The 24,199-nt window shown below is 42.7% G+C and overlaps 1 protein-coding gene across 4 annotated transcripts in view; it reads left to right on the top strand.

Moving 5' to 3' along the window:
- The window catches only part of MAP3K4 (mitogen-activated protein kinase kinase kinase 4), a 146,565-nt gene that overhangs the window by 51,402 nt on the left and 70,964 nt on the right, over window positions 1–24,199 (top strand). For all 4 annotated transcript variants that reach the window (XM_018053440.1, XM_018053441.1, XM_018053443.1 and 1 more), the window contains exon 2: window positions 22,948–23,138. In XM_018053440.1, the coding sequence (XP_017908929.1) occupies window positions 22,948–23,138 (191 nt within the window). The remainder of the gene's footprint in view (window positions 1–22,947; window positions 23,139–24,199) is intronic.

Genomic DNA, 24,199 nt, shown 5'->3' on the forward strand with positions numbered 1-24,199 from the left:
TGGCTTTTTGAGGTGTTTCCATTTATTTTGCTGTTATAAGCAGCAATATTATGAATGCTCTTTTGGGCTCAGTCTTTGTCTATACCCAAGATACTTTATTAGAATAAAATCCTGGAAATGGAATCGCATTACTAAAGAGTATGCATATATTTATGTTAGGTGTAATCTGTTCCTAAGTACAGAATTTTACATATTGAATTTTACATAAAATAGAGGCAACTATATAGGCTGTTGGCAGAATTTGATAATACAAGGATAAAAGAGAAAGAGAGGCTAATGACCAATTAGGTTCCTTCAGGTTTTTTTTTTTTAATTTTAGATTTTTGTGCAGTGTTTGTTTTTATATTGTGTAAGGCAGACGTTTGATACATACGACACATGTAGCAGAATTTGGCATCTAGAAGTGAGTGTGCCTGTGGAGATGAGCTCTGTGAAGAGAGTGGCACCTACAGACCCCTTCTGCCTGGCCGCTGCCCCTCCTCTCCTCATCGCCCTTACACCTAGCAGCGTTTTACATCTTTCAAGAGACGTGATGTTCGTGAGAGTCATCTGTGTCTTCTGGGTGCTGTGCTGTGCTCAGTCACTCAGTCGTGTCTGACTCTTTGTGACATTGTGTCTGACTATAGCCTGCCAACTCCTCTGTCCATGGGATCCTCTAGGCAAGAATACCTGAGTGGGTTGCCATGTCCTTCTCCAGGGGATCTTTCCAACCCAGGGATTGAACCCCGGTCTCCCGCATTGCACACAGATTCTTTACGGTCTGAGCCATCAGGGAAGCCGAAGAATACTGGATTGGGTAGCCTATCCCTTCTCCAGGGGGTCTTCCTGACACAGGAGTGGAACCAGGGTCTCCTGCATTGCAGGTGGATTCTGAGCTACTGTATTTTTGTTGCTTTAAAGTATTTCATTGTGTAAATGTGTCACAGTGTATTTTATTCACTCAGGGTTTTGGGGAGGGTTGTTTTTGTTTTTGCTTTTTTTTCCACCATTGTAATCATTTTTAAGTGTTCGGCTCAGTAGTGTTTAAGTATATTCATTCAGACTGTTGTGTGGCAAGTCTCTTAGAACTGTTCGTCTTTGAAAGGAGACTCTGTGCCCAGTAATTAACAACTCCCATCTCCTCTGCCCCAAGCCCTGATGCAGGAAGCTTTCTGAGGTGGACAACTCCCCAGACTCAGATTTGGCTACAATGAGGGAGGCCCTGAATTTCAATTCAAGTCACTTTGTGAGAAGACCTGTCAATATATCCCTGCACAAAGTTGCCACTCAGAGGTAGCTAAATTTGAGACTCCTTTTAACCTGAGGTGCAGGCTTCCCTGGTGGGTCAGTGGTAAAGAACCTGTTGGCTAATGGAGGAGACTGGAGTTCAATCCCTGGGTCGGGAAGATCCCCTGGAGAAGGAAATGGCAACCCATTCCAGTATTCTTGCCTGGAGAATCCCATGGTCAGAGGAGCCTGGTGGGTTACAGTTCTTGGGGTCGCAAAGAGTCAGAGATGACTTAGTGACTAAACAACTACTACCAGGCCGAATAGACCCCGGGAGACACTTGCATCTTAGGATTTAGTCTCCACTCACAATGGACATTTTCCCATTCCCGAACATGACGTCTTTCTCAGCTTCTCGCCTGTGAGTGGACTGGTCTCTGGGAGCTTCTCGCCTGTGAGTGGACTGGTCTCTGGGAGCTTCTCGCCTGTGAGTGGACTGGTTTCTGGGCATCAGCTGCCCTTTTCGTCTCTTTTCTCCTGCAGTGTTCTCTCACTCCCCTGCTGCTAAGTCGCTTCAGTCGTGTCTGACTCTGTGCGACCCCATGGACGGCAGCCCACCAGGCTCTGCCGTCCCTGGGATTCTTCAGGCAAGAATACTGGAATGGGGTGCCGTTGCCTTTTCCAGTGCATGAAAGTGAAAAGGGAAAGTGAAGTCACTCAGTCGTGTCCGACTCTTAGCGACCCCATGGACTGCAGCCTACCAGGCTCCTCCGTCCATGGGATTTTCCAGGCAAGAGTCCTGGAGTATGGTGCCATCGCCTTCTCCTCTCACTCCCCTAGGCCGGTAATACTTGTATTGTGTAGGAGTGTAACATAAAACATGCCCTGTCTTCAGGGAATTTATAATCTAGTTGAGAGAGATAAGGTAAATGGAAACTTTATAATTCATGATTTGCTGTGGAAATGGTAATAAACTTGGATCTGCCATCTGCCTGTGTGCCATCATTCAAGTAGTATCACATGTTTTCTGTAATGAGTCTGCAAGCTAGAAGTGTATTTTTCAGATGGAGAAAGTGAGTCTTTAAGAGACGTGTCAATGTGAGTTCAAAATCCCTGGACCCAGGGCTCATTCAGCTTCGTTATACTTCAGAGCCTGTGGTCCTCTGTTCTATGTACGGTCTCTTTAGTCATAAATGTGAGAGGATGTGATGAATGATTTAAATAATGGTTTGCTGTAGCAATAAGAGATCTCACAAAAATGAATAATTCCCAAGTAAACTATACAGGGGTGATCGGAGGTCCCTCTCGACAGAGGTGGGCATGATATATTGTCCGAACATACTGTGAGCATTTGCCATCTTAGTAACAAGATTTAACCATCATTTAAAACTGGCTCTCTCATTCCATTTTGTGGTTCTGCCATAAACCATTTAAGTTATTACCAGTTTCTTTCTGTTCCAGAGAGCACTGTAGTGAACCTCCTGATAACACAGCTCTGTTGGCTCTTCTGGGGGCTTTTGTGAAATCATTTTCTGAATGCAGAATTCGAAAGGAGTTTGAACACATTTAAGAGTTGTAATATCTATTGTTAAATATTTTCTTCTGAAAGATTATAAAAATGTACAGGCCACAAATAGTGCTTAACTTACGAGCTTTCTAGTTTTGAGGATTTTTTAAAGCCTTTGCTAATTTATATAGCCCAGAAAGAGCTATCTTGTTTAGAGTGTCTGGTAACTAAAAATAGGTGGAGCTACTTTCATGTTTTATTGGTAATTAAGTTTATTTTTTGAATTATCTTTTTTTGTATTTTTTCATTATTTTCATGTTGGTATCAGGATTTTTCTTTCCAGTTTTAATGAATCTTTTATAAATTAAGGACAGTGTTTTTTTTTTCCTCCAGTTTAACTTTTTAAATGACTGTTATTATTTTTTATATTTTAAAATGTTCACATAGTTAAATATTTTCTTTTTAGTTTCCTTCCATTTCTTTAAAGCTAGGAAGACCAACACATGTCATTAAGGGAAAATAATTTCAGACCCATTTTTCTGGAAAAATGCAATAAGTACCATTTTCTATGATATTTTGCGGGGAAAAAACACCATAAGCTATAAAAGAGCTTATAATACTGCTTTCTGTATTTTTACATCACTGTCAATCTTGTTCTAATAGCCATGTGCCTAGTATTACTGAATAAGTATCTGTTGATGGAATAAGAGTTAATTCAATGAATTAACTGGCAAGACTTTAATAGTTTTACTGATTCTTGGCACCTCTTCCTTTGCACTCTCTTTGTGTTCTGGTTTCCCGAGAACGTGTGGATAAAAGACAAAGGCGTGTCCTTTCTTTCAGACTCCTTATGCAGGATGTCGACTCCTCTCTGCATCTCTAGGTTCTGCATCTTATATACCTGGGAAGAGCGCTCCTCTTGGAATTGCTCTCTGAGCGAGAGCTGACCTAGAACCTACCATAAGATCCCCATTCCCTTGTTTTAGGAAAAGTAAGGTTGCGTTCTGTTCAAATCCTGCTTGTCCCCGGTTCATATTGAGGTGTCCCTTTGGAAAAAAAAGTAAAACACCCTTTGTGGTTCAGTCGCTCAGTCGTATCTGACTCTTTGCAACACCCATAGACTGCAGCACATCACACTCTCCTGTGCTTCACCATCTCCCCGAGTTTGCTCAAACTCACGTGCATCGAATCGGTGGTGCCATCCAGCCATCTCGTCCTCTGTTGCCACCTTCACCCCCTGCCGTCACATCTTTCCCAGCATCAGGGTCTTTTCCAGTGAGTTGGCCCTTCTCATCAGGTGGTCAAACTAGTGGAGCTCCAGCTTCAGCATCAGTCCTTCCAATGAATGTTCGGGACTGATTTCCTTTAGGATGGACTGGTTTGATCTCTTGTTAGTCCAGGGCACTGTCAAGAGTGTTCTCTAGCACCACAGTTTGAAAGCATCACTTCTTAGGTGCTCTGCCTTCTTTATGGTCCATCTCTCACAATTGTACGTGACTACTGGAAAAAGCATAGCTTTGACTCAACCTTTGTTGGTAAAGTGATGTTTCTGCTTTTTAGTACCATGTCTAGGATTGTCATGGATTTTCTTCCAAGGAGCAAGCGTCTTTTAATTTCATGGCCGCAGTCACCATCTGCAGTGATTTTGGAGCCCAAGAAAATAAAGTCTGACACTTTCTGTTGTTTCCCCATTTTTTGCCATGAAGTGATGGGACTGGAGGCCATGATCTTCCTTTTTTGCATGTTGAGTTTTAAGCCAGCTTTTTCACTCTCCTCTTTCACCTTCATCAAGAGGCTCTTTAGGTTCTCTCTGCCGCTAGTGTGGTATCACCTGCATATCTGAGGTTATTGATATTTCTCCCCTTGAAAGTGAAAGTCGCTCAGTTATGTTCGACTCTTTGCAACCTCATGGACTATACAGTCCATGGAATTCTCCAGGCCAGAATACTGGAGTGGGTAGCCTTTCTCTTCTCCAGAGGATCTTCCCAACTCAGGGATCGAACCCAGGTCTCCCACATTGCAGGCGGATGGATTCTTTACCAGCTGAGTCACCAGGGAAGCCCATTTTTCCCCTTATTGAGATACAATTCATGTATCATACAATTCACCCATTTAAAGTAGAAATCAGTTGTTTTAGTGTGCACAAAGATATGTGTAGCCATCACCAGGTCAATTTTAGAACACTGTGATCACCTCGGGAAGATCCCCTGTGCCTGTTAGCTGCTGCTGTCTGCAAGCCTCATGCCTCCCAGTCCTAAGTGACCATTAATCTACTTTTGTCTCTGTTCTGAGCATGTCATACAAATCAAATCATGTGATATGTGGTCTGTTAGGACTGACTTCTTTCATTTAACCTGATGTTAGCAAGTTTCATTCCTCTTGTACGATGTACCAGTCCTTCATTCCTTTCTTTGGCTGAATAGCGGTCCCTGAATGCGTGTCTCAGTACTGCGCTCTGCTTATCCACTTGTCATGATAGACATCGGCTTGTTTCCACCTTCTGAGTGTTTTAAGTAGTGACGCTGTAAGTGTTCAAATATGTATAGAGGTGTTTGTCTGGACATATGTTTTCATTTTTCTTGCATATATACTTAGGAGTCTAATTTGCTGGATCATAGATTTTTCAACTTGGCTGTACCGTTTAACATTCCCACCAGCTGTGTATGAGAGTTTTGATTTCTTCACATCCTTGCTCATGCTTATTATTATCTGCCTTTTTGAGGATAGCCATCCTTTTGGATGTAAAGTCCTGTCTCACGGTTGGGATGTGCATTTTCCTAGTGATGGTAAGCATCTTTTCAGATGCTTGTTGGCCCTTTGTATATCTTCTTTGGAGAACTGTGTATTCAGATCCTTTGTCCATTTTTAATTGGCTTGTCTTTTTATTATTGAATTATGTTCAGGTATTTAAATGAGAACATGAACATTGAAGAAAAAATGGAAGACATTTAAAAAAAACCCCTCAAATTGACCGTCTGAAGATGAAAAAATACAGTATCTGAAATGACAGATATATTGGGTGGGATCATCAACAGAGTAGACACAAGAAAGACGCGGCCGTAAAGAAACAGCCTGCCAGTGCAAAGGATGCCAGAGATGCGAGTTCAGTCCCTGGGTTGGAAGATCTCCTGGAGAAGGAAATGACGACGCACTCCAGTTTTCTTGCCTGGAAAATACCATGGACAGAGGAGCCTGACAGGCTACTGGACTGAGCAACTGATCAACTTACACACAGGCACCGTAGGGAAAAGAAAATGGCCTTGTGAACATAGCAATAGAAAGCACGCACAGTTCAGTCCAGGGAGCGCGCAGGCCAGAAAAACCGTGTAGAAGAGCCCCGACAGGCGATCCTGTCCAGCACTCAGCCGATCTGTGAGTGGAGCTCTTGGAAGAGGAAAACCAGAAAAAAGATTTTAAGAAATAAGGCTTAAAATGAACAGACACTGTAAGCCTATAGATTCAAACAGTTCATTGAACCCCAAGAAAGGTAAACACAAAGTTATCGCTAGAAAATCACTTATTAAATCCCTTGTTCTTCCATGGTCTCTAGTCTTGTGTGTCAGTCTTATAAATAACTATTCTTGTAATATTTTTTTCTTCTGCTTTCACATTTCTGTTACTGTATTATGTGGAACATTCTCCATTTATCTCTTTCACCAAATCATTGTGTTCCATATTTGCTTGATTTTACCCTGCAAAGGCTTTGGCTTTATTGTGTTCGGTTGTAGCCTTGATTATGAACCGTTTAAGGATTTCTCTAATTATTCCTAAATTAACTGTGCTATTCAGTTTAATGTTAGTTTATTTTAATTGACCGCTTTTACAAGGAGTATGGAGAATAGTGTCCTTCTAAACAGAAAACAACAGAGCGTCACAAAAGATTGAAAACCGCTGCCTTATTTGGTTAACTTCTTGACATGTATGTGATTTAAAAGTCAGCTTTGTGCAAAGCCGGCTTGTGTGGTCGGGAAGGCATTGTTCTTACCTAATGTGGAAGCACCCTTGTAGCTCAAATACTGATTTGAATTCGTTAATGCATCTGATACCTTTATCCTTTGAGTGTCTGTCTAATATATGTCGGAATGAGACATTTTGAAAGAAGAACCCTGCTAAATGTTTGGTAAACATTGTCTAGGTCAGTGCATCTTAACCCTTTTGGGTGAGAGACTCCATCTGACAATCTGATAAAACTATGGACTCTTGACTCCAAAAATGCGTGTAAATTAAAATCTACATTCAGTTTCAGGGGACTCGTAGTCCCCACAATTGAGACACAAAGTATAATAACATAGTTCTGATACTTTATTTTTTACATTCCCTATATTTCGTACATGTTGCATGTAATTACACACTGTGAGATCGGTTTCCTTTCTGAAACTGTGAGTGGTGTTTATCTTTGGAATACACTGGACTTCAGGCCTCACATTTCCAGCAAATTTCACATTAGCCTACGTATTCAACCACAGTTACCAATTATGTTCTCCTTAGTGAAGGGAGCTATAAAATTAGAAATAGCTTTTTTCTAAAAGTTTTTAGATCCAATAAAAGTTTTCTCCCAGTTTACATCGTTCTTAATTAGAAGGTAGTTTTATTTTTCACAAGACAGACTTTTTGTTTATCTCTAAGTGCATCTTTGATGTTGCATAGTGTTTTATTTCTTAGCTGTTAGCTTGCCATTTTTAAGAATTTCACAACTCCTACAGGTGTCGTGCCTCTCAAGTGGACAATTGTTTTTTTCTCTGTTGACTCCTTGCAGGTGAACTGGTCTTGTTTGTTGGACTAGTGTAGACAGAATAGCTGTTCAGGCTGACTTTAAGACTGAATAGTTGAGCTTTATGTGTGGAAAGTCAAAGTAGTGTTAGAAAAATGGGTGTCTCTTAGTGCCTGTCTGCTCGTGTAAGGAGACGTGGGAAATATTTTGGAGAGAGGGGTAGGCTCGCCCCTGCCTCGCCGCTGCCTGGTGCCCTCTGCAGCCGCGCCTTTCTGTCAGCTCTGATGCCTGCCGCTCCTTTGTGTGCCCTGCTCGCTTTGCCCTCAGCCCAGGCTCGCGGGGCCTGTGGCTTTCTCGGAGGAGCCGTGGGCTCTTCTGTCTTGGCCGCTTTCCCCCTCCCTCTCCTGGTCAGTGCCTCCAGCCATCCTGCTTCGGAGATGTCTTCCTTGTTATCACCCTAAGGGATCTCCAGGCTAGATCCTGTCTGCTGGTATGCTTTGTAGTTTTCCTTCGGAACATAATGAGGAACTGTTCTTGAAGCACTTTGTGTGTAGTTAAGCTATAGGCATAGGAGAAAAGGAAAGATAAACCTATCTGAATGCAGAGTTCCAAAGAATAGCAAGGAGAGATAAAAAAGCCTTCTTCAGTGATCAATGCAAAGAAATAGAGGAAAACAGTAGAAGGGGAAAGACTAGAGATCTCTTCAAGAAATTAGAGAATCCAAGGGAACATTTCATGCAAAGATGAGTACAGTAAAGGACAGAAATGGTATGGACCTAACAGAAGCAGAAGATATTAAGAAGAGGTGGCAAGAATACACAGAGCTATACAAAAAAGATCTAATGATCCAGATAACCACAATGGTGTGATCACTCACCTACAGCCAGACATCCTGGAGTGTGAAGTAAAGTGGGCCTTAGGAAGCATCACTACGAACAAAGCTAGTGGAGGTGATGGAATCCCAGTTGAGCTATTTCAAATCCTAAAAGATGATGCTGTGAAAGTGTTGCACTCAATATGCCAGGAAATTTGGAAAACTCAGCAGTGGCCACAGGACTGGAAAAGATCAGTTTTCATTCCAATCCCAAAGAAAGGTAATGCCAAAGAATATTCAAACTGCTGCACAATTACGCTCATCTCACACGCTAGCAAAGTAATGCTCAAAATTTCCCAAACAAGGCTTCAACAGTACATGAACTGAGAACTTCCACATGTTTAAGCTGGATTTAGAAAAGGCAGAGGAACCAGAGATCAAATTGTCAACATCCATTGGATCATCAAAAAAGCAGGAGAGTTCCAGAAAAACATCTATTTCTGCTTTATTGACTATGCCAAAGCCTTTGATTGTGTGGATCACAACAAACTGGAAAATTCTTAACAAGGTGAGAATACCAGATTACCTTACCTGCCTCCTGAGAAATCTGTAGGCAGGTCAGGAAGCAACAGTTAGAACTGGACATGGAACAGCAGACTGGTTCCAAATTGGGAAAGGAGTACGTCAAGGCTGTGTATTGTCACCCCGCTTATTTAACTTATGTGCAGAGTACATCATGAGAAACGCTGGGCTGGATGAAGCACAAGCTGCAATCAGGATTGCCAGGAAAAATATCAGTCACCTCAGATATGCAGATGACACCACCCTTACGGCAGAAAGCAAAGAGGAACTAAAGAGCCCCTTGATGAAAGTGAAAGAGGAGAATGAAAAAAACTGCCTTTAAAGTCAACATACAAAAAACGAAGATGATGGCATCTGGTCCCATCACTTCGTGGCAAATAGATGGGGAAATGATGGAACCAGTGGGAGACTATTTTCTTGGGCTCCAAAATCACTGCGGATGGTAACTGCAGCGATGAAATTAAAAGATGCTTGCCCCTTGGAAGAAAAGTTATGACCAACCTATATAGCAGATTCAAAAGCAGAGACATTACTTTGCCAACAAAGGTCTGTCTAGTCAAAGCTATGGTTTCTCCAGTAGTCATGTATGGATGTGAGAGTTGGACTACAAAGAAAGCTGAGTGCTGAAGAATTGATGCTTTTCAACTGTGGTGCTGAAGAGTCTTGAGAGTCGCTTGGACTGCAAGGAGATCAATCCCGTCAATCCTAAAGGAAATCAGTCCTGAAAATTCATTGGAAGGACTGATGGTGGAGCCGAAGCTCCAATACTTTGGCCGCCTGATACGAAGAACTGACTCATTGGAAAAGACCCTGACACTGGGAAAGATTGAAGGCAGGAGAAGGGGACAACAGAGGATGAAATAGATGGTTGGATGGCATCACCGATTTGATGAACGTGAGTTTGAACCAGCTCCGGGAGTTGGTAAAGCAGAGAAGCCTGGCGTGCTGCAGTCCATGGGGTTGCAAAGAGTCGGACACGACTGAGCAACTGGACTGACCTGCTAAATACCTAGTTCTCTGTGTAGATTGAAAAGTTTAGGAGGGCAGGCATGGTGAGTCTCTTGTTCAGTAATGTGTGTTTCCTCAACTGCTAGCACAGCCCTTGTCCGGTTGAGTGAACTGAGGGTCTGATGGTGTAGTTAACACACTACAGTGTGCAACAGTTTATGTGCAGTTTTCAACTGTAAATAAAGAAATCATTGGAATAGAGACCCTAAGAAACAAAAAGCCTAAAGGGAATGAAGTAACATACATTTAAAATTTTATTTCTTCTATCTCAGCTCTTACAGAGAATCCCATTCTCAAAGTTAATTGTTGATTTCAAATAACTGGTCTCTAATTTAAAAGGCTTGTATTTCCTGTCCCTCCAGGGGGTGGTTTTACGCTCTTTTTTAGACATAAACACACAGATTTACATGAAAGTGAAACCCCAGCCTGATCTGTTGTGTGCTCTCAGTTAGGGGAACCGGTTGTTTGGTGTTCAGAGAAGACGGGATGTGACTCCTGTACTTGATAGGGGAGGTAGGCAGCTACCTGAAGGAGAGTGGAGTTGAGTTACACCTTATATTTGACATGCAGAAATAAGATGAAATTCTCATCTCCCCGTCCCCCCCTCCGCCTTCCATTTATATTTAGCCATGCAGTGTCTACCCAGGGTGGAGTTAATAATACTCAAGGAGGTAGGCAGCTACCTGAAGGAGAGTGGAGTTGAGTTACAGCTTATTTTTGACACGCAGAAATAGGGCGAAATTCTCATGTTTTCCCCCCTCATCTATATCGTAGCCACACTCTGTCTCCCCAGGGCAGAGTTCAGACTCAATGTCTTACCCACGCCAGTAAGTGAGGAATGTAGACGTAGAATAGCTAAGAGGCTTCACCAAAGGAGGGAACCCCAGCACTGGCCAGACAGCTCGGTCCCTGAACTCTCCCCACAAGCACTCTCTTCAGCGACAGGGACCTCCTTCCCCAGGGGTGCAGGGCTCTGTCTGCCTTTCGGAGGAGGTGGACACCCCAGGGACCTGGGACAGAGAGGTGGGCCCAAGGTGGGAGAGTCCTCGGCTTTGAGGTCGGACCGGGGCTCCTGTTCTGCCCAGACACATTCCAGGGAGCAGGCGAGTTACCTTTGCATCTGCTTTTCCTCTTCGGCAGCGCAGGGATTGGGAGAGGGCTGTTGGGAGGCCGAGATGGCATAGCATCTGTAGATTGCCCAACTGAGTTACCTGCTATGTGATAGGTATTTGATAACAAGAGTATGATAATTTCCATCATCAACAAGAATGGGCCTTGTGGGCAAGGTATCCTTTCCGAAAATGGCGCCAGAAAGCTCTGTGGAGGATTAAATGAGCTCCTGTGGGGTGTTAAGCATAGTGCCTGACAGATAGATGCTTGGTGTTCAGTACGTAAGGCAGCAGTTACACTGTTAGTTACACTGTTACAGGGCAAGTTGTTTATCACTGTGTGATGCATTCTGTAGCTGATGCAAAACATAGAAATCTGATGCATGCCCCAGTTTTGGAAGTTGCTGTTTTAAGTGGAATTTCCTCGCCTACCGTTTAAAAATTGCTTTATAACTACAGTCATCAGTTAAAGTGATACAGAATGTCTTAATTTTATAATTATGTTAACATTTTTCATTTTGTCCTGGCTTGTAGTCTTTTATGCCTGTATAGTAAATTTCCTAAGCGTTGTCCTGGAATCCCATGGCATGGCACGTCATGTCCCAGATCCCAGCCGGGACACCCCTTTATATTTAGTTATCATGTCTCCTCGTCCGTGTCTTGGCTGTTACTGTTCCTCAGACTCTGTTTTTGATGACTGTCGCAGTTTAAGGAGGGCCAGTCAGGTACTGTGTATACATCCCTCAGTTTGGGTTTGACTGTTTTTCATGGTTTGATTCGGAGAAGGCAATGGCACCCCACTCCAGTACTCTTGCCTGGAAAGTCTCATGGACGGAGGAGCCTGGTAGGCTACAGTCCATGGGGTCGCTAAGAGTCGGACATGACTGAGCGACTTCCCTTTCACTTTTCACTTTCCTGCATTGGAGAAGGAAATGGCAACCCACTCCAGTGTTCTTGCCTGGAGAATCCCAGGGACGGGGGAGCCTGGCGGGCTGCTGTCTGTGGGGTCGCACAGAGTCGGACACTAGTGAAGCGACTTAGCAGCAGCAGTAGCATGGTTTGATTGGAGTTTGGGACTGCAACCCCAGAGGGCAAGTGCCTTTGTCATTTGAAAGCTCGTGTTCTCAACCTGGCTCATTACTGATAATACTGATTTATTTGATCATTTGTCTATGTAAATTACTTGGATCTTCCCCGTAAAGGTCTGTCTCTCCTCTTGCTCATTTATATGTCAGTGTGGGCTCATGGGTCCATGGTAAAATCCAATGCTTTGTCATTTATTTTGTTGCTCAGATTGTTCCAGCTCTGGCCAGTGGGGATTCTTTCAGTTGCTCCTGTGGTCATTTTAAGACGCTCCTGTTGGTTTTTTGTTTTTTCAACACTTCCTCAGCGTGCTGCACGTACAAGATACGCCCAGCTCATATTATGTCTTCCTTACTCCAGTCAGTCCAGGAATTGGCCGTTTCGCCAAGAAGTCCTGGTTCTTTTGTTGGAGCATGGTGTTGGAAACCAAGATCTGGTCTCCAAGTAAATGAGCTCTCTCTGTGCTAATGTCAAAGCCAAGGTCAGAGGTTTAATGTCCAAATTGTCCTTATTCCATTTCCCACTTGTCTTTCCATTTTTCTTCACTGAAAACCCTGGAAGAGCATCTCATATGTTTGTATTTCCTCAATTCATCCCCTCAACAGTTGGAGTTCATCTTTTGAAAGTATATGTGTATCATAGAGCATATTTATAGTTAACAGTTTTTAAAATTTAACTTAGAAAAATGCTAACTTGAGTTAAGGCGATTGAGACAGCTTATCTGTTTGCTACAGAAAGCAGCTCTGTAGTTAACTTGATTTCTGAGAATTACATGGGAAGTAATTCATGATAAACAACACTTTTTCCGCATATAAATTCGGATTAGAATGAGGGGATTTTGAAAATGTCCTCACTTATAAGGAAGAGAATAAGTAGAAGAAGGTCGCAGTTCTTTGTTGCTGTCTTTACAGTTTTAAACATTGGTCTTGTTTCTCTTTAAACTCTTAAATGTCTTGTGTGCTCTTGGTGTGGTGTGGGCCACTTGGCTTTTCCTCCCAGCTTTGGCACAGCTTTCTTCTTTCCAATTTCCCTGCCTTAGCCCCAGAATTCTCGTCACTTAAGCCTGAAGCAGTTTGCACGAATCGTTGGTTTTATGGTGCTTTTCTTTAGTTACGTCTGTGGTCGGTATTCATTGTAAATTGCACCTGTAAGGAGGACAGCTGCTTATTTTCACCTCTTGTGTTTAGAGACGTGCTTCCTACTGATAGCACCACCCCGGCACAAGCGGGTGCACCTCAGGAAAGGTTTTCTTCCCTTTTGATTGTTTGCTTGTTAATCTGTACACATACAGTCAGGGATCGATTTGCAAAACTTTGGATAGAGATATAGATAGGCTCACATTTTTTTTTTGGAGATGTTAGAACTGGCAAAAATAAGAAGGCACACTTGAAAATGTCTTTTTCTTTGTCCCATTGTTTTAAAGTACTGAACTGTTTGCAGTAAAATTGCCGAAATTATAGAAATAATCACATTTATCTTTTATCTGTATCATGACTCATATGTTTTTAACTACCTAAAACTTCTCTCTTTTTTTGGTTCTAGTTCTTTTTGGTTAGTCTTCTGGTTAACCAGAAGTGAAGAATAATAACATGAACTATTTAAAGCATTTTGTTATATGATTGTATGATTTTTTTCTGAAAGCCTTCATGTGACAGTATTTTTAAAATAGCTTATAATTATGTTTATTTCTTTTTTTTTTGTTTATTTCTAATGATGAGTAAACTTTATCCATATGGGGTAATTTTTCTTCACATATTTGTTTCCCATCTTTGTGTCCTTTTTTATTCTATGTACTTCAGGACTGATAAAGTATACTTTGCACAAATCTAATTCCCTGGTGGCTCACACGGTGAAGAATCTGCTTGCAGTGCAAGAGACCTGGGTTAAATCCATGGGTCGGGAAGATCCCCTGGAGAAGGGGATGACTACCCACTCCAGCATTCTTGCCTGGAGAATTTCATGGACAGAGGAGCCTGGTGGGGGACAGTCCCTGGAGTTGCAAAGAGTCAGACACAACTGAGCAACTAACGCTTCACTTTTTTCATGAGTGAAATAAGACTTCTAGAAGATCTAAGCCAGCCAGACCTGCACACTCATCCGCCTAACCCTTCCCAAGACCTCCCCCTCCCTGTTTCTTCTGTAAAACGTATCAGCTGATGCTCACAGCATCATGAATGATTGTGACTAATAGACTGCTCTCTAAAATTCCTGTGATTTTCTGTTCCCACCAGTTGTACCTATATATTTATCAAGAGTTCCTCATCTGTTCCTAAATCTTTTTAGGTCTCTTGTACGTTTTAATTGTAATTGCAGAATTTAGTAAATAATTATATAAATATATGAGATGTGATTGCAAAAGGGAATTGCCATTTCTGTATGAACTAATTAGGACTGCCTGGGAAAGTCTGAAGATAGGTCACCAAAAGAAAGTCAGCCCTAAGTTAGGGAGCGGAAAGCACTGTTGAGGTTTAGTTGATCCAGAAAAATTACCCTATGAAAACCTTTAAATTTTTGTTGCATTTTAAAGAACCAGAGCGTGGAGATGGCAGATGCTGTCCTTTGGTTGTGGTGTATTTGATGAAGTGGACTCCTGGCTTCTCTCGAGGACCCACACTAAAAGACAAGGCTGTGGCTTCATCAAAGTCTTAACTAGTTTAAACCCATTATTGGGCTTCAAGCAAAAATAAAGTGTTTAAGTATTGTATGTGTGTCAGTTCTCTATTGTAATTTAACAAACCATACCAAAGCTCAGTGACTTAAAAACCCTTTATTATCTGTTGTGGTATTGAATGTTTCTTCTGCTTTTCATGGTGTTGGCTTGGTCTCAAGGACAGCTGGAAGGTCTGAAATAGCCTCACACACAGGCTGGTAAGTTGGCACTGGCCGTCAGCTGGGGTGGGACCTCAGAGGCCTCTGGCCTAGCTGGCTTCTCCTTCATGCAGCCTTTCCATCTGGCTTATGAGGCTTTGAAGACCCTGGCAGTCTCAGGGTGGCTGGGCTTCTTACCTGGTGGCTAGTGTGCCACTTGGAGAAGGCAATGGCAATCCACTCTTGCCTGGAAAATCCCGCGGATGGAGGAGCCTGGTAGGCTGCAGTCCATGGCGTCGCTAAGAGTCAGGCACGACTGAGCGACTTCACTTTCACTTTTCACTTTCATGCATTGGAGAAGGAAATGGCAACCCACTCCAGTGTCCTTGCCTGGAGAATCCCAGGGACAGAGGAGCCTGGTGGGCTACCGTCTATGGGGTCGCACAGAGTCGGACACGACTGAAGCGACTTTGCAGCAGCAGCAGCAGCAGCAGCAGCGTGCTCTGGATACAAGGGTGGTTGGTGTTCATAAGGCTGAGGCCCAGAACTGGTCCAGAGTCACTTCCACTACATTCTGATGACTAAAAAGCTCACAGGGTCAGTCCACATTCAAGTTGTCGTTCAGTTTGCTAAGTCATGTCTGACTCTTTGTGACCCCATGGACTGCAGCATGCCAGGCTTCCCTGTCCTTCACTATCTCCTGGAGCTTGCTGAAACTCATGTCCATTGAGTTGGTGATACCATCCAACCATTTCATCCTCTGTCACCCCCTTTTCCTCCTGCCTTCAGTCTTTCCCAGCATCAGGGTCTTTTCCAATGAATCAGCCCTTCATATCAAGTGGTAAGAGTGGTGGAGCTTCAGCTTCAGCATCAGTCCTTCAGTGAATATTCAGGGTTGATTTCCTTTAGGATAGACTGGTTTGATTTCCTTGCAGTCCAAGGGACTCTTAAGAGTCTTCTCTAGCACCACAGTTCAAAAACATCAATTCTTCAGTGCTCAGCCTTCTTTATAGTCCGGCTCTCACATCCAAACATGACTACTGGAAAAATAGCTTTGACTGTGGACCTTTGTGAGCAAAGTGCTATCTCTGTTTTTTAATATGCTGTCTAAGTTTGTCATAGCTGTTCTTCCAAGGAGCAAGAGTCTTTTAATTTCATGGCTTCAGTCACTGTCCACAGTGAGTTTTGGAGCCCAAGGAAATAAAATCTGCCACTGTTTTCATTGTTTGCCCATCTATTTGCCATGAAGTGATGGCACTGGATGCCATGATCTTAGTTTTTTGCATGGTGAGTTTTAAGCCAGCTTTTTTCACTTTCCTCTTTGACCTTCATCAAGAGGAGATGATTATTCAAGGATGTAAATACTGGGAGGCCACCAGAGTAACAGCCACCACAGGCGTTTCAGGGTTTTTTACCTGCATATCTCATTTTTAATGCTTTTAGTATATATTTAAAAGTATAAAAGTATATTTTAAAAAATTAACTGACTCACCAATATCACTTACCCAGTGATACTGGATAGAAGACTTCAAATAAGTGAAAGTGTAAGCAAGCATAATAATTTGTTTAAAACTTGTGTTCTTACTAATAAGTGTGGGGACGTAGGGATTTGAGCCCATGGTATTCTGACTCCAGAACCGTGATTCCTTACCCCATACTCCACTGCCATTGTGCTGGTCAGTAGATGGTCCTCTTGGCACCTAGAGGAACAGTATCACTTAAACAACATTGTCAGAAGTCAACAGTCTTTAATTCTTACAGCCTTTAAAAATTTGCATTCTTAAAAGTATTAAATGTGATTTTATTGAAATAGAATTTAGATAATTAAGTCTAAAGTATCAGAAGATAAAATTATTAACCTCGCAAATCCATTTACTCAGCAGATAGTAATGGCCATGTAATCTACCCCGGGCACTGTTGTCCACCCTGGACAAACAGTGGACAGATGACGTCCCTGCCCTCATGAAGCTTTGAGTCTAGTTGGGGGGATAGTTTCTTACTCATTTCCATAGGAAATCTTGTTTTAAAATGTCTGCTCGTGTTTAAAAAGTGAATGATAGTTAAAAGAGTTTGAATATCTATACTGAAAAATAATGAAGGCTTGCTGGTTTTGCACAGAGCTGCACTCTCGAGTCAGTGCCAAAGTAAAGTCATGAATGTTGGGCAAACTTGAGATTTGCTAACAGCTTACCTGTAGGTAAGCTGATAGACGTTCCACCACAAGCCGATTGATTGGTCAGCTAACTTTTAGTTGGCACTTATAGTACATGCCAACCATGCCACCTCAAACTCATCTCCTTCTAATTTATAGTACAGGCCAAGCAAACTATGTAAGGTATCTGAAAAAGAAATCTAGAAAATCTAGCCCCTTTGCCAACAGTAGTAAAAGCCCTCCTTTAATTAATATTTCATAGAGAATAGGTCAGAGATGTGGAGAGAAACTCACACAGGTGAGAACTGTACTGATATGGAGTAGAATATTTTACGTTTAAGGACTTTCCTAAAGAACGTTCAATGAAGTTAATTTTTTTTTTTTAAGGGCTTTTGGAAAACCACAGATGTTTTCAAGCTCATCTAATCCAGCTCCATCATTTTATAGATGAGCTATTTCAGGCACCATGTGGTTTTACCTATGATGTCAGAGCAGAACTATTTAACCCCAAGTTATTTGAATTTTTGTCTTTCACATACTTCATTTAAAAACTACACCCTTTGGGTTGAGTTTAAGCGGACCTTTCTTAGACCGGATTCCAGGTCAGCCTGAATGGTACTTGAGCGAGGTTTCATGTTAAAAGAATGCAACATTGTTTTATGTGACTGTCAGAGGTTTAGTACCAGAAAGACATTTCACATTTGTATGTTTTAAACACAAGGAAGAAAAATGTTTCAGGGCAGTTGATGCAGACCTTGTACTACTTTCCTTATCCAAAATAATTGGTATCCATGGAAACATTCTAAACCAGTCAGCTGGCCACATGAGCTCATCTCACATGAGCTAATACCAAGTGAGGTTTTGGGTGCTTTTGGTCAGTTGCTTGAAGTGATGCAAGTTCTTTTGAACTTACCACTAGTATTTATTTTCCTAGATTTTGTGTCTACATGATTTTTTTTAAAGGAAAAAAGGATGAACTTTTGCTCAATTTCCCCTCCTACCCCACCCCGCATTGTGTTCTTAGCTAAAACTTCCAGACTAAGTTGTTTTTCTCTGGCTGCTCTTCAGATTCTTCTCTTCACTGGTTTGTTTGTTTGTTTGTTTTTTTACCAATTTGATTATGATACTCATAATCAAAACCTGGTTGTTTTCTTATAATTCTTCTGCTTGGAGTTTGCTGAGATTCTTATATCTTTGAGCTGCTGCGTTTTTTTGTTTGTTTTTTCCCCCCTCAGATTTGGAAAAATTCCAGGCCTTATTTCTTCAGAGAACTGTTTTCTGTTCCTCGCTTTTCTTGTTTTGAGCTCCAGTAACACGTGTTACACTGGTGGTGGTTTCGTCACTAAGTTGTGTCCAACTTTTACTAAATGGAATAGAATTTTTAGAAATTGGATTTTTTTTTTGATTAGTAACCACAGTAGCTAGTTTTAGAGTATTAATTTTACTGTACTTGTATCAATTTTAAAGTGAAAGTGAAAGGATCAGTCAGTCATGTCCGACTCTGCAGCCCCATGGACTGTAGCCCACCAGGCTCCCCTGTCCATGGGATTCTCCAGGCGAGAATACTGGAGTGGGTTTCCTTCTCCAGGGGATCTTCCCGACCCAGGGATTCAAGCCGGGTCTCCTGCACTGCAGGTGGTTCTTTACCAGCTGAACCACCGGGGAAGCCCGTGTGTGTTACCCTACGTGATGTTTGTCCTGCGGATTGCTGATGCGCTGGTCTTTCTCTTTTTCTTCCCTTTTTTTCTCTCCATCTTTTTCACTCTGGTTGACCTTGGGTAGTTTCTAGTGCTGTATCTTCAAGTTTTCTGATCTTTTTTTCTGTTGTAGCTCATCTGCTTTTATCTTTTCTAGAGTATTTTTCATCTCACGTGTGTTTCATCTCTGCAGGATCCACCTGAGCCGTTTCTGGTTTGTCTCTATTGATTTTTCTCCTGGTTTGGGTTGCATCTTCCTGTTTCTTTGTAAATTTGCATAGGATGGCAGATGTTGTGAATTTTACTTAATGGGTATTAGACTTAAAATTCTTTTAGGTAACGTTGGACTTTGTTCTAACGTTTAATTAAATTACAAAGTTACTTGAATGGAATGTAAACCAATAACATTTCTGACAGGTGTGACCACCTTCTTAACAGAGTTAAGTAAACCTTAAGAAAGTATTAAATGCATAGCTTCATCTTTGTATAATGCTTCTCCTAAGATTTATTTTAGTTATGAATAAATATAGTAACTGCAGCGCATGGCATTTTTCCTACCTCATTTTCTATGGTGCATAATGAATAAGGAGGGATAAACTGTATTATGTTTGATTGATTTTAATACAGTGTTTATGACAGTATTCATCTTCACTTCCTTGTCATTCTGTATGTTTGCTGCTAGGATAATTAAAGTTTGGAAGTGCTTTGAAATTAGTAGTTTATTGTGACCTTTTGTTTTGTAATAGATGTAGATTTGAAAACAAGAGATATTCAACTTCTGTAGAATTATTTCAGGGACTTAGTCTTCCACTCCGATTTGGAAAGTGCAGCCAAATGAATTTTTCCGTGTGTAGAGAAATACAGTTGGAGAACAGTACAACACAGATACCTTTTTCTGTTTCCCCAAATTAAATTTTTCATAAAAGTTAACATTTTCAAAATAGATGCTTTCTTAGTGGAGAAGGAAATGGCAACCCACTCCAGTGTTCTTGCCTAAAGAATCCTGTGGACAGAGGAGCCTGGTGGGCTGCTGTCCATAGGGTCGCACAGAGTCAGACACGACTGAAGTGACTTAGCATGCATGCGTGCATTGGAGAAGGAAATGGCAGCCCACTCCAGTTTTCTTACCTGGAGGGTCCCAGGGACAGAGGAGCCTGGTGGGCTGCCGTCTATGGGGTCGCACAGAGTCGGACACGACTGAAGTGACACTTAGCAGCAGCAGCAGCAGCGCTTTCTTAGATTGTTCTTATCTGCTAAAAGCACTGGACCTTGTAGATAAGACAATGAACTGTCCTGTCTTGAGTTTATGACTCTGTGCTCAGGGCTGGGGCCTTGCCTTTGGAGGCTTGGCTTAGTGAAGTGTGGCCATTTTTAGTCCCTCTTCAAAAATTCCTCTTCTACTTGTGCGTTACATTGCATCAGTTCATTCATCCACATAATACTGCTGAATACAAGTAAAACATTCCATTTTTTTATGCCTGTTTGATGATTTAGTATTTTCTGCATAGCCTTTTATTACCATTATTTTGTTTTGTTTTTTGAGTCTTCACAACTGAATTTCCTGAAATATTTTAGACTATTGACCTTACAAATTCTGAATTACTCTGTTTCTTCTTAGTCTGAGATTAAGTTGTGTGCAGTCTCCCATCCAGTAAGGCTGGGACTCAGCCTTGGTTTTCTGCCTTCCAGGTTCATGCTGTCCACCGCAGAGGGGGTGTTCTGAGCCTGGTCTGATTTGCTCTTTCATAACTGACTCAGTTCAGTAATATATGAGATGTATTATCGTGGAAAAACAATGAATGGTTTTGAACATTGTGCTGAAAACTACTGGAGATACAAAAGTACTAAAATACAGAGTCCTTCCTTACCACTGACTTTATCTTAAGTAAAGTTGCTTGGTCGTGTCCGACTCTTTGCGACCCCATGGAGTGTAGCCTTCCAGGCTCCTCTATCTGTGGGATTTTCCAGGCAATAGCACTGGAGTGGATTGCCATTTCCCTCTTTATCTTAATGGAGGAAAAGTAGAGTTATAATATTGAATCTGAAAGGAGTTAGAAGATGTTAAAGGGGCTTCCCGGATGGCTCAGAGTTTAAAGCGTCTGCCTGTAATGTGGGAGGCCTGGGTTCAATCCCTGGGTCGGGAAGATCCCCTGGAGAAGGAAATGGCAACCCACTCTGGTCTTCTTGCCTGGAGAATCCCATGGACAGAGGAGCCTGGAGAGCCACAGTCCATGGAGTTGCAGAGAGTTGGACATGGCTGAGTGAATTCACTGTCGCTTTCAGAAGATGTTAAAATGTTAAAGCTGTTTCTGGTGGTGTTCATGCTGAAGTCAAAGGCAGATTCTCTTTCCAAGTGGAGCAGATGCATGCTGAGTGATGTCTGTCGTTTAGTGACGCTTCTCATACTGTTCCTGTTGAGCGTGCTTTATGGGGTTTAGGCCTTACAGGTATGGAGTTTAAATACTTTTTATCCTTATTTTATATATGTGCATTGCTGAGATTTTAAATAATTTGGCTGAGGCCCACACAACTAGTAACTGGCAGAGTCAGGATTTGAACGTAAGTCCCTTGTATGAGAAAGCCTATGTTCTTCATTCAAAAGCTTGTGCTAGTAACCACAAAACCAGATGGGAATGAAATCAGCAACCTTGTCATTGTTTTTTTTTATCAGCTGAATCAACTATTTTGCAGTGAGTGTAGAAGAATAGGAAATTTCAAAATAATTTATGTCCATGTTAATCACTTCAGTCGTATCTGACTCTTTGCGACCCTATGAACTAGCCCGTCAGGCTCTTCTGTCCCTGGGATTCTCCGGGCATGAATCCTGGGGTGGGCTGCCATGCCCTCCTCCAGGGGATCTTCCTGACCCAGGGATGGGACCTGCGTCTCTTATGTCCTGCACTGGCAGACGGTTTTCTCTACCCCTAGTGCCACCTGGGAAGCCCACGTGGTTATTTGCTATGTGACTTTGTGAGTCTTAAATAATAAAGGTGGCTAGCCTGAGGGAACAGGTACATTTAAAACTTACGTCTAAATTTGCTTATGGGTGTAATTGGATTCAGTTGGCTTTTCGAATATTCTGCTTGTGTGTCTGATAGTGTGGGTCTGTATGTGTGGAGGGTGTGTGCACTCACAGTATCTAGAATGGTCTTGTCTGGTTTAAAAATCGGTTTTTGACCTGTCTCAGGGATTCTTTAAATATTTCAGTGCTGTAAATTTGAATAATTCTGCAGCATTTTTATTTTTGAAAGGTAAGGATCTTTTGTCGGTCCGTTCAATAATAATGTTATTACATTTTAGGGTGGGATATTTTTTTTTCCCCTCATGACTTTGGAATAGCTTCGATTTTATAACAGGATGTGTAAATCTCCAGAGAGAAAACTGGTTGTATCTTGAATTTAGTTTAAAGTTTTATTTTTGAAGTATGAAGTATATTTTATAAAGAAGATTCAGAATAGGTTAGATTGTAAGGGTCCTTATTTGAAAGGAACTTCATGATTGCGTCTTTCTAGTTTGCTGTTTGGGAACTGTATCTGTTCTCAGTTCATATATTAAATTTTATTTTCATTAGCATCGCAAAAAATAGAACTTTGTCCAAGAAGTGGTATTGTTGAGGAAGTCTCCTGGGAACAGAGAATTGGCAGGAAGTTTCCAGAGACCAGGTGAAGGAGGAACTGCTGTTTGGAGGTCAGGAGAAAGTCGTTCCCTTCTCTCCTGCAGAGCATCTTCCCCGCACGCCCCTCCCCGGCGCTGCGCTGCAGTCCCCTGACACACGTCACCAGCGCTCTCTGCTCGGCTCCTGCTCTCTGTTCTGTGTGTGCCTCACAAAGGAAGGAGCGGGCCTCCGAAGTCAGGGCAGGACTTGCCCACTCAGGGTTAGCTTGTCCCCGCCTAGCACGTGAGCGATGCTCAGTTCAGTCGGATTTGTATCTTTCAGTTCTTTGCTCTTTTTTTCCCCCCAATCCTCAAGTATTTAGTTTTAAACTTCATTTATGCTGTAAAGAATTCTCCAAACAACAGAAACCGCACATCAGTTCTCTCTGTGCATGCTGAGAGGAGGAACACAGTGGCTGCGTTCAGGAACACAGTGGCTTCGTTCTCCTTGTGAGTTTCCGTAGCTACAATAGAAGAGCAAGATACATCAGGCTAAGGAGATGGCAGAGCCATGGAAAAGTGTTACAGAGAGTTCTTAAAAGGAGCTTGGAGTGGTTTAAGTTTGAATTCACTTCCTCTGTCACTGAGTATTTTCTCTGCTTGTTGTCTTTATCAGGCAAGAGTGCGCATTGGGAGACTCAGCTTGCAAGATTTCCGAATCTGATCCTGAGGACTATTCAGATGAAGCCAACACAGAGAACCTTTATGGCACCTCTCCTCCCAGCACGCCTCGGCAGATGAAACGCATGTCCTCCAAGCACCAGAGGAACAGTGTCGGGAGGCCCGCTGGCCGCGCGAATCTGAAAGGTCAGTCTTGCACTGGAGGATATACACGTGCAAGGGTGTGGCCCGGTTCAGCATCTGTGCTGCAGGGCGCTGTGATGCCCACCTTCTACAGTAACAGTGTTTCCTCCCCTTCCTTTGAGTTTGATTTTATGCTGCCTGAAAGTTTTATTTTGACACTTCTGAGTTGTTATCATTAGCGACATTGTTAGTAAAGGAGAAACTGACTCTCCAGAGGTGGAAAGGCTTGTCCTGAGTGTTTGTTCAGGTCAGCGTGTGAGGCATTTGCGTTCCTTCTGGGGTGTGGAGGAGGCCATGGGGATGCCGTCGGCGTGCACGGCCTGGACGGCTGGCTGCGGGTGTGCGGATCTGTGGCCTTCTTTCTTTCTTCGCATCTCTTGGGCGGGACCGCCTAGATTCTGTCTCCCGGGCATGACATCCTAGGCAGGTGGGGAGAGGCATCTCCTCCAGGGTTCTCTGGGCGGCCTGAGCCCCGTGTGCTCTGCCCTCGTGTGGGGGGCCCTCCTGCGCCCTAAGCACAGCGCCAGATGGTGCCTTGTCACCAGGCTCAGAACCTCTGTCTCGCCTTTCTCTGTGTTTGCAGTCCCAAAGCCCAGATAGTGTCCTGCTCCTGGAGATGGAGGTTGTTCTCTGCTTTCGTTTCTTGGAGCACGTCACTGCTGTTCATTTCTGAGCTGGAAGAATTGAAGCGTGCAGACCTGGCTTCCTTGTACATACTTTCTAACGCGGAACCTCGGGTCACCGACGCCTTACGGTTTTAGAAACTGATTGATTTCAGCAAACCACTTGTCCTAAAGCTGATCTCTTAGCTTCCTAGAATTCATCCACCTATTACCTGCAAGGTCGGGGTTTCATTCCGTGTCTCCTCTGAGGAATTTCCCCTGTCACGTGCTCTCCCTACTGGAAAGCCTCATTCCCGTTCTCCCTTTCTGTGGCCCGCGTCCTTCTGCCCTTTTTTTGGTCAGCTTCCCTTTCCCACACCTTTCTTCCGTACACTGGTCTCTCATGGCTGATGTCTGCAAGTCCATTCTGGGTCCCTGTCATATATAACTTCTCCCAGGAAG

Source organism: Capra hircus, chromosome 9, assembly GCF_001704415.2.
Source record: "Capra hircus breed San Clemente chromosome 9, ASM170441v1, whole genome shotgun sequence".
NCBI classification, from domain to species: Eukaryota; Metazoa; Chordata; class Mammalia; order Artiodactyla; family Bovidae; genus Capra; species Capra hircus.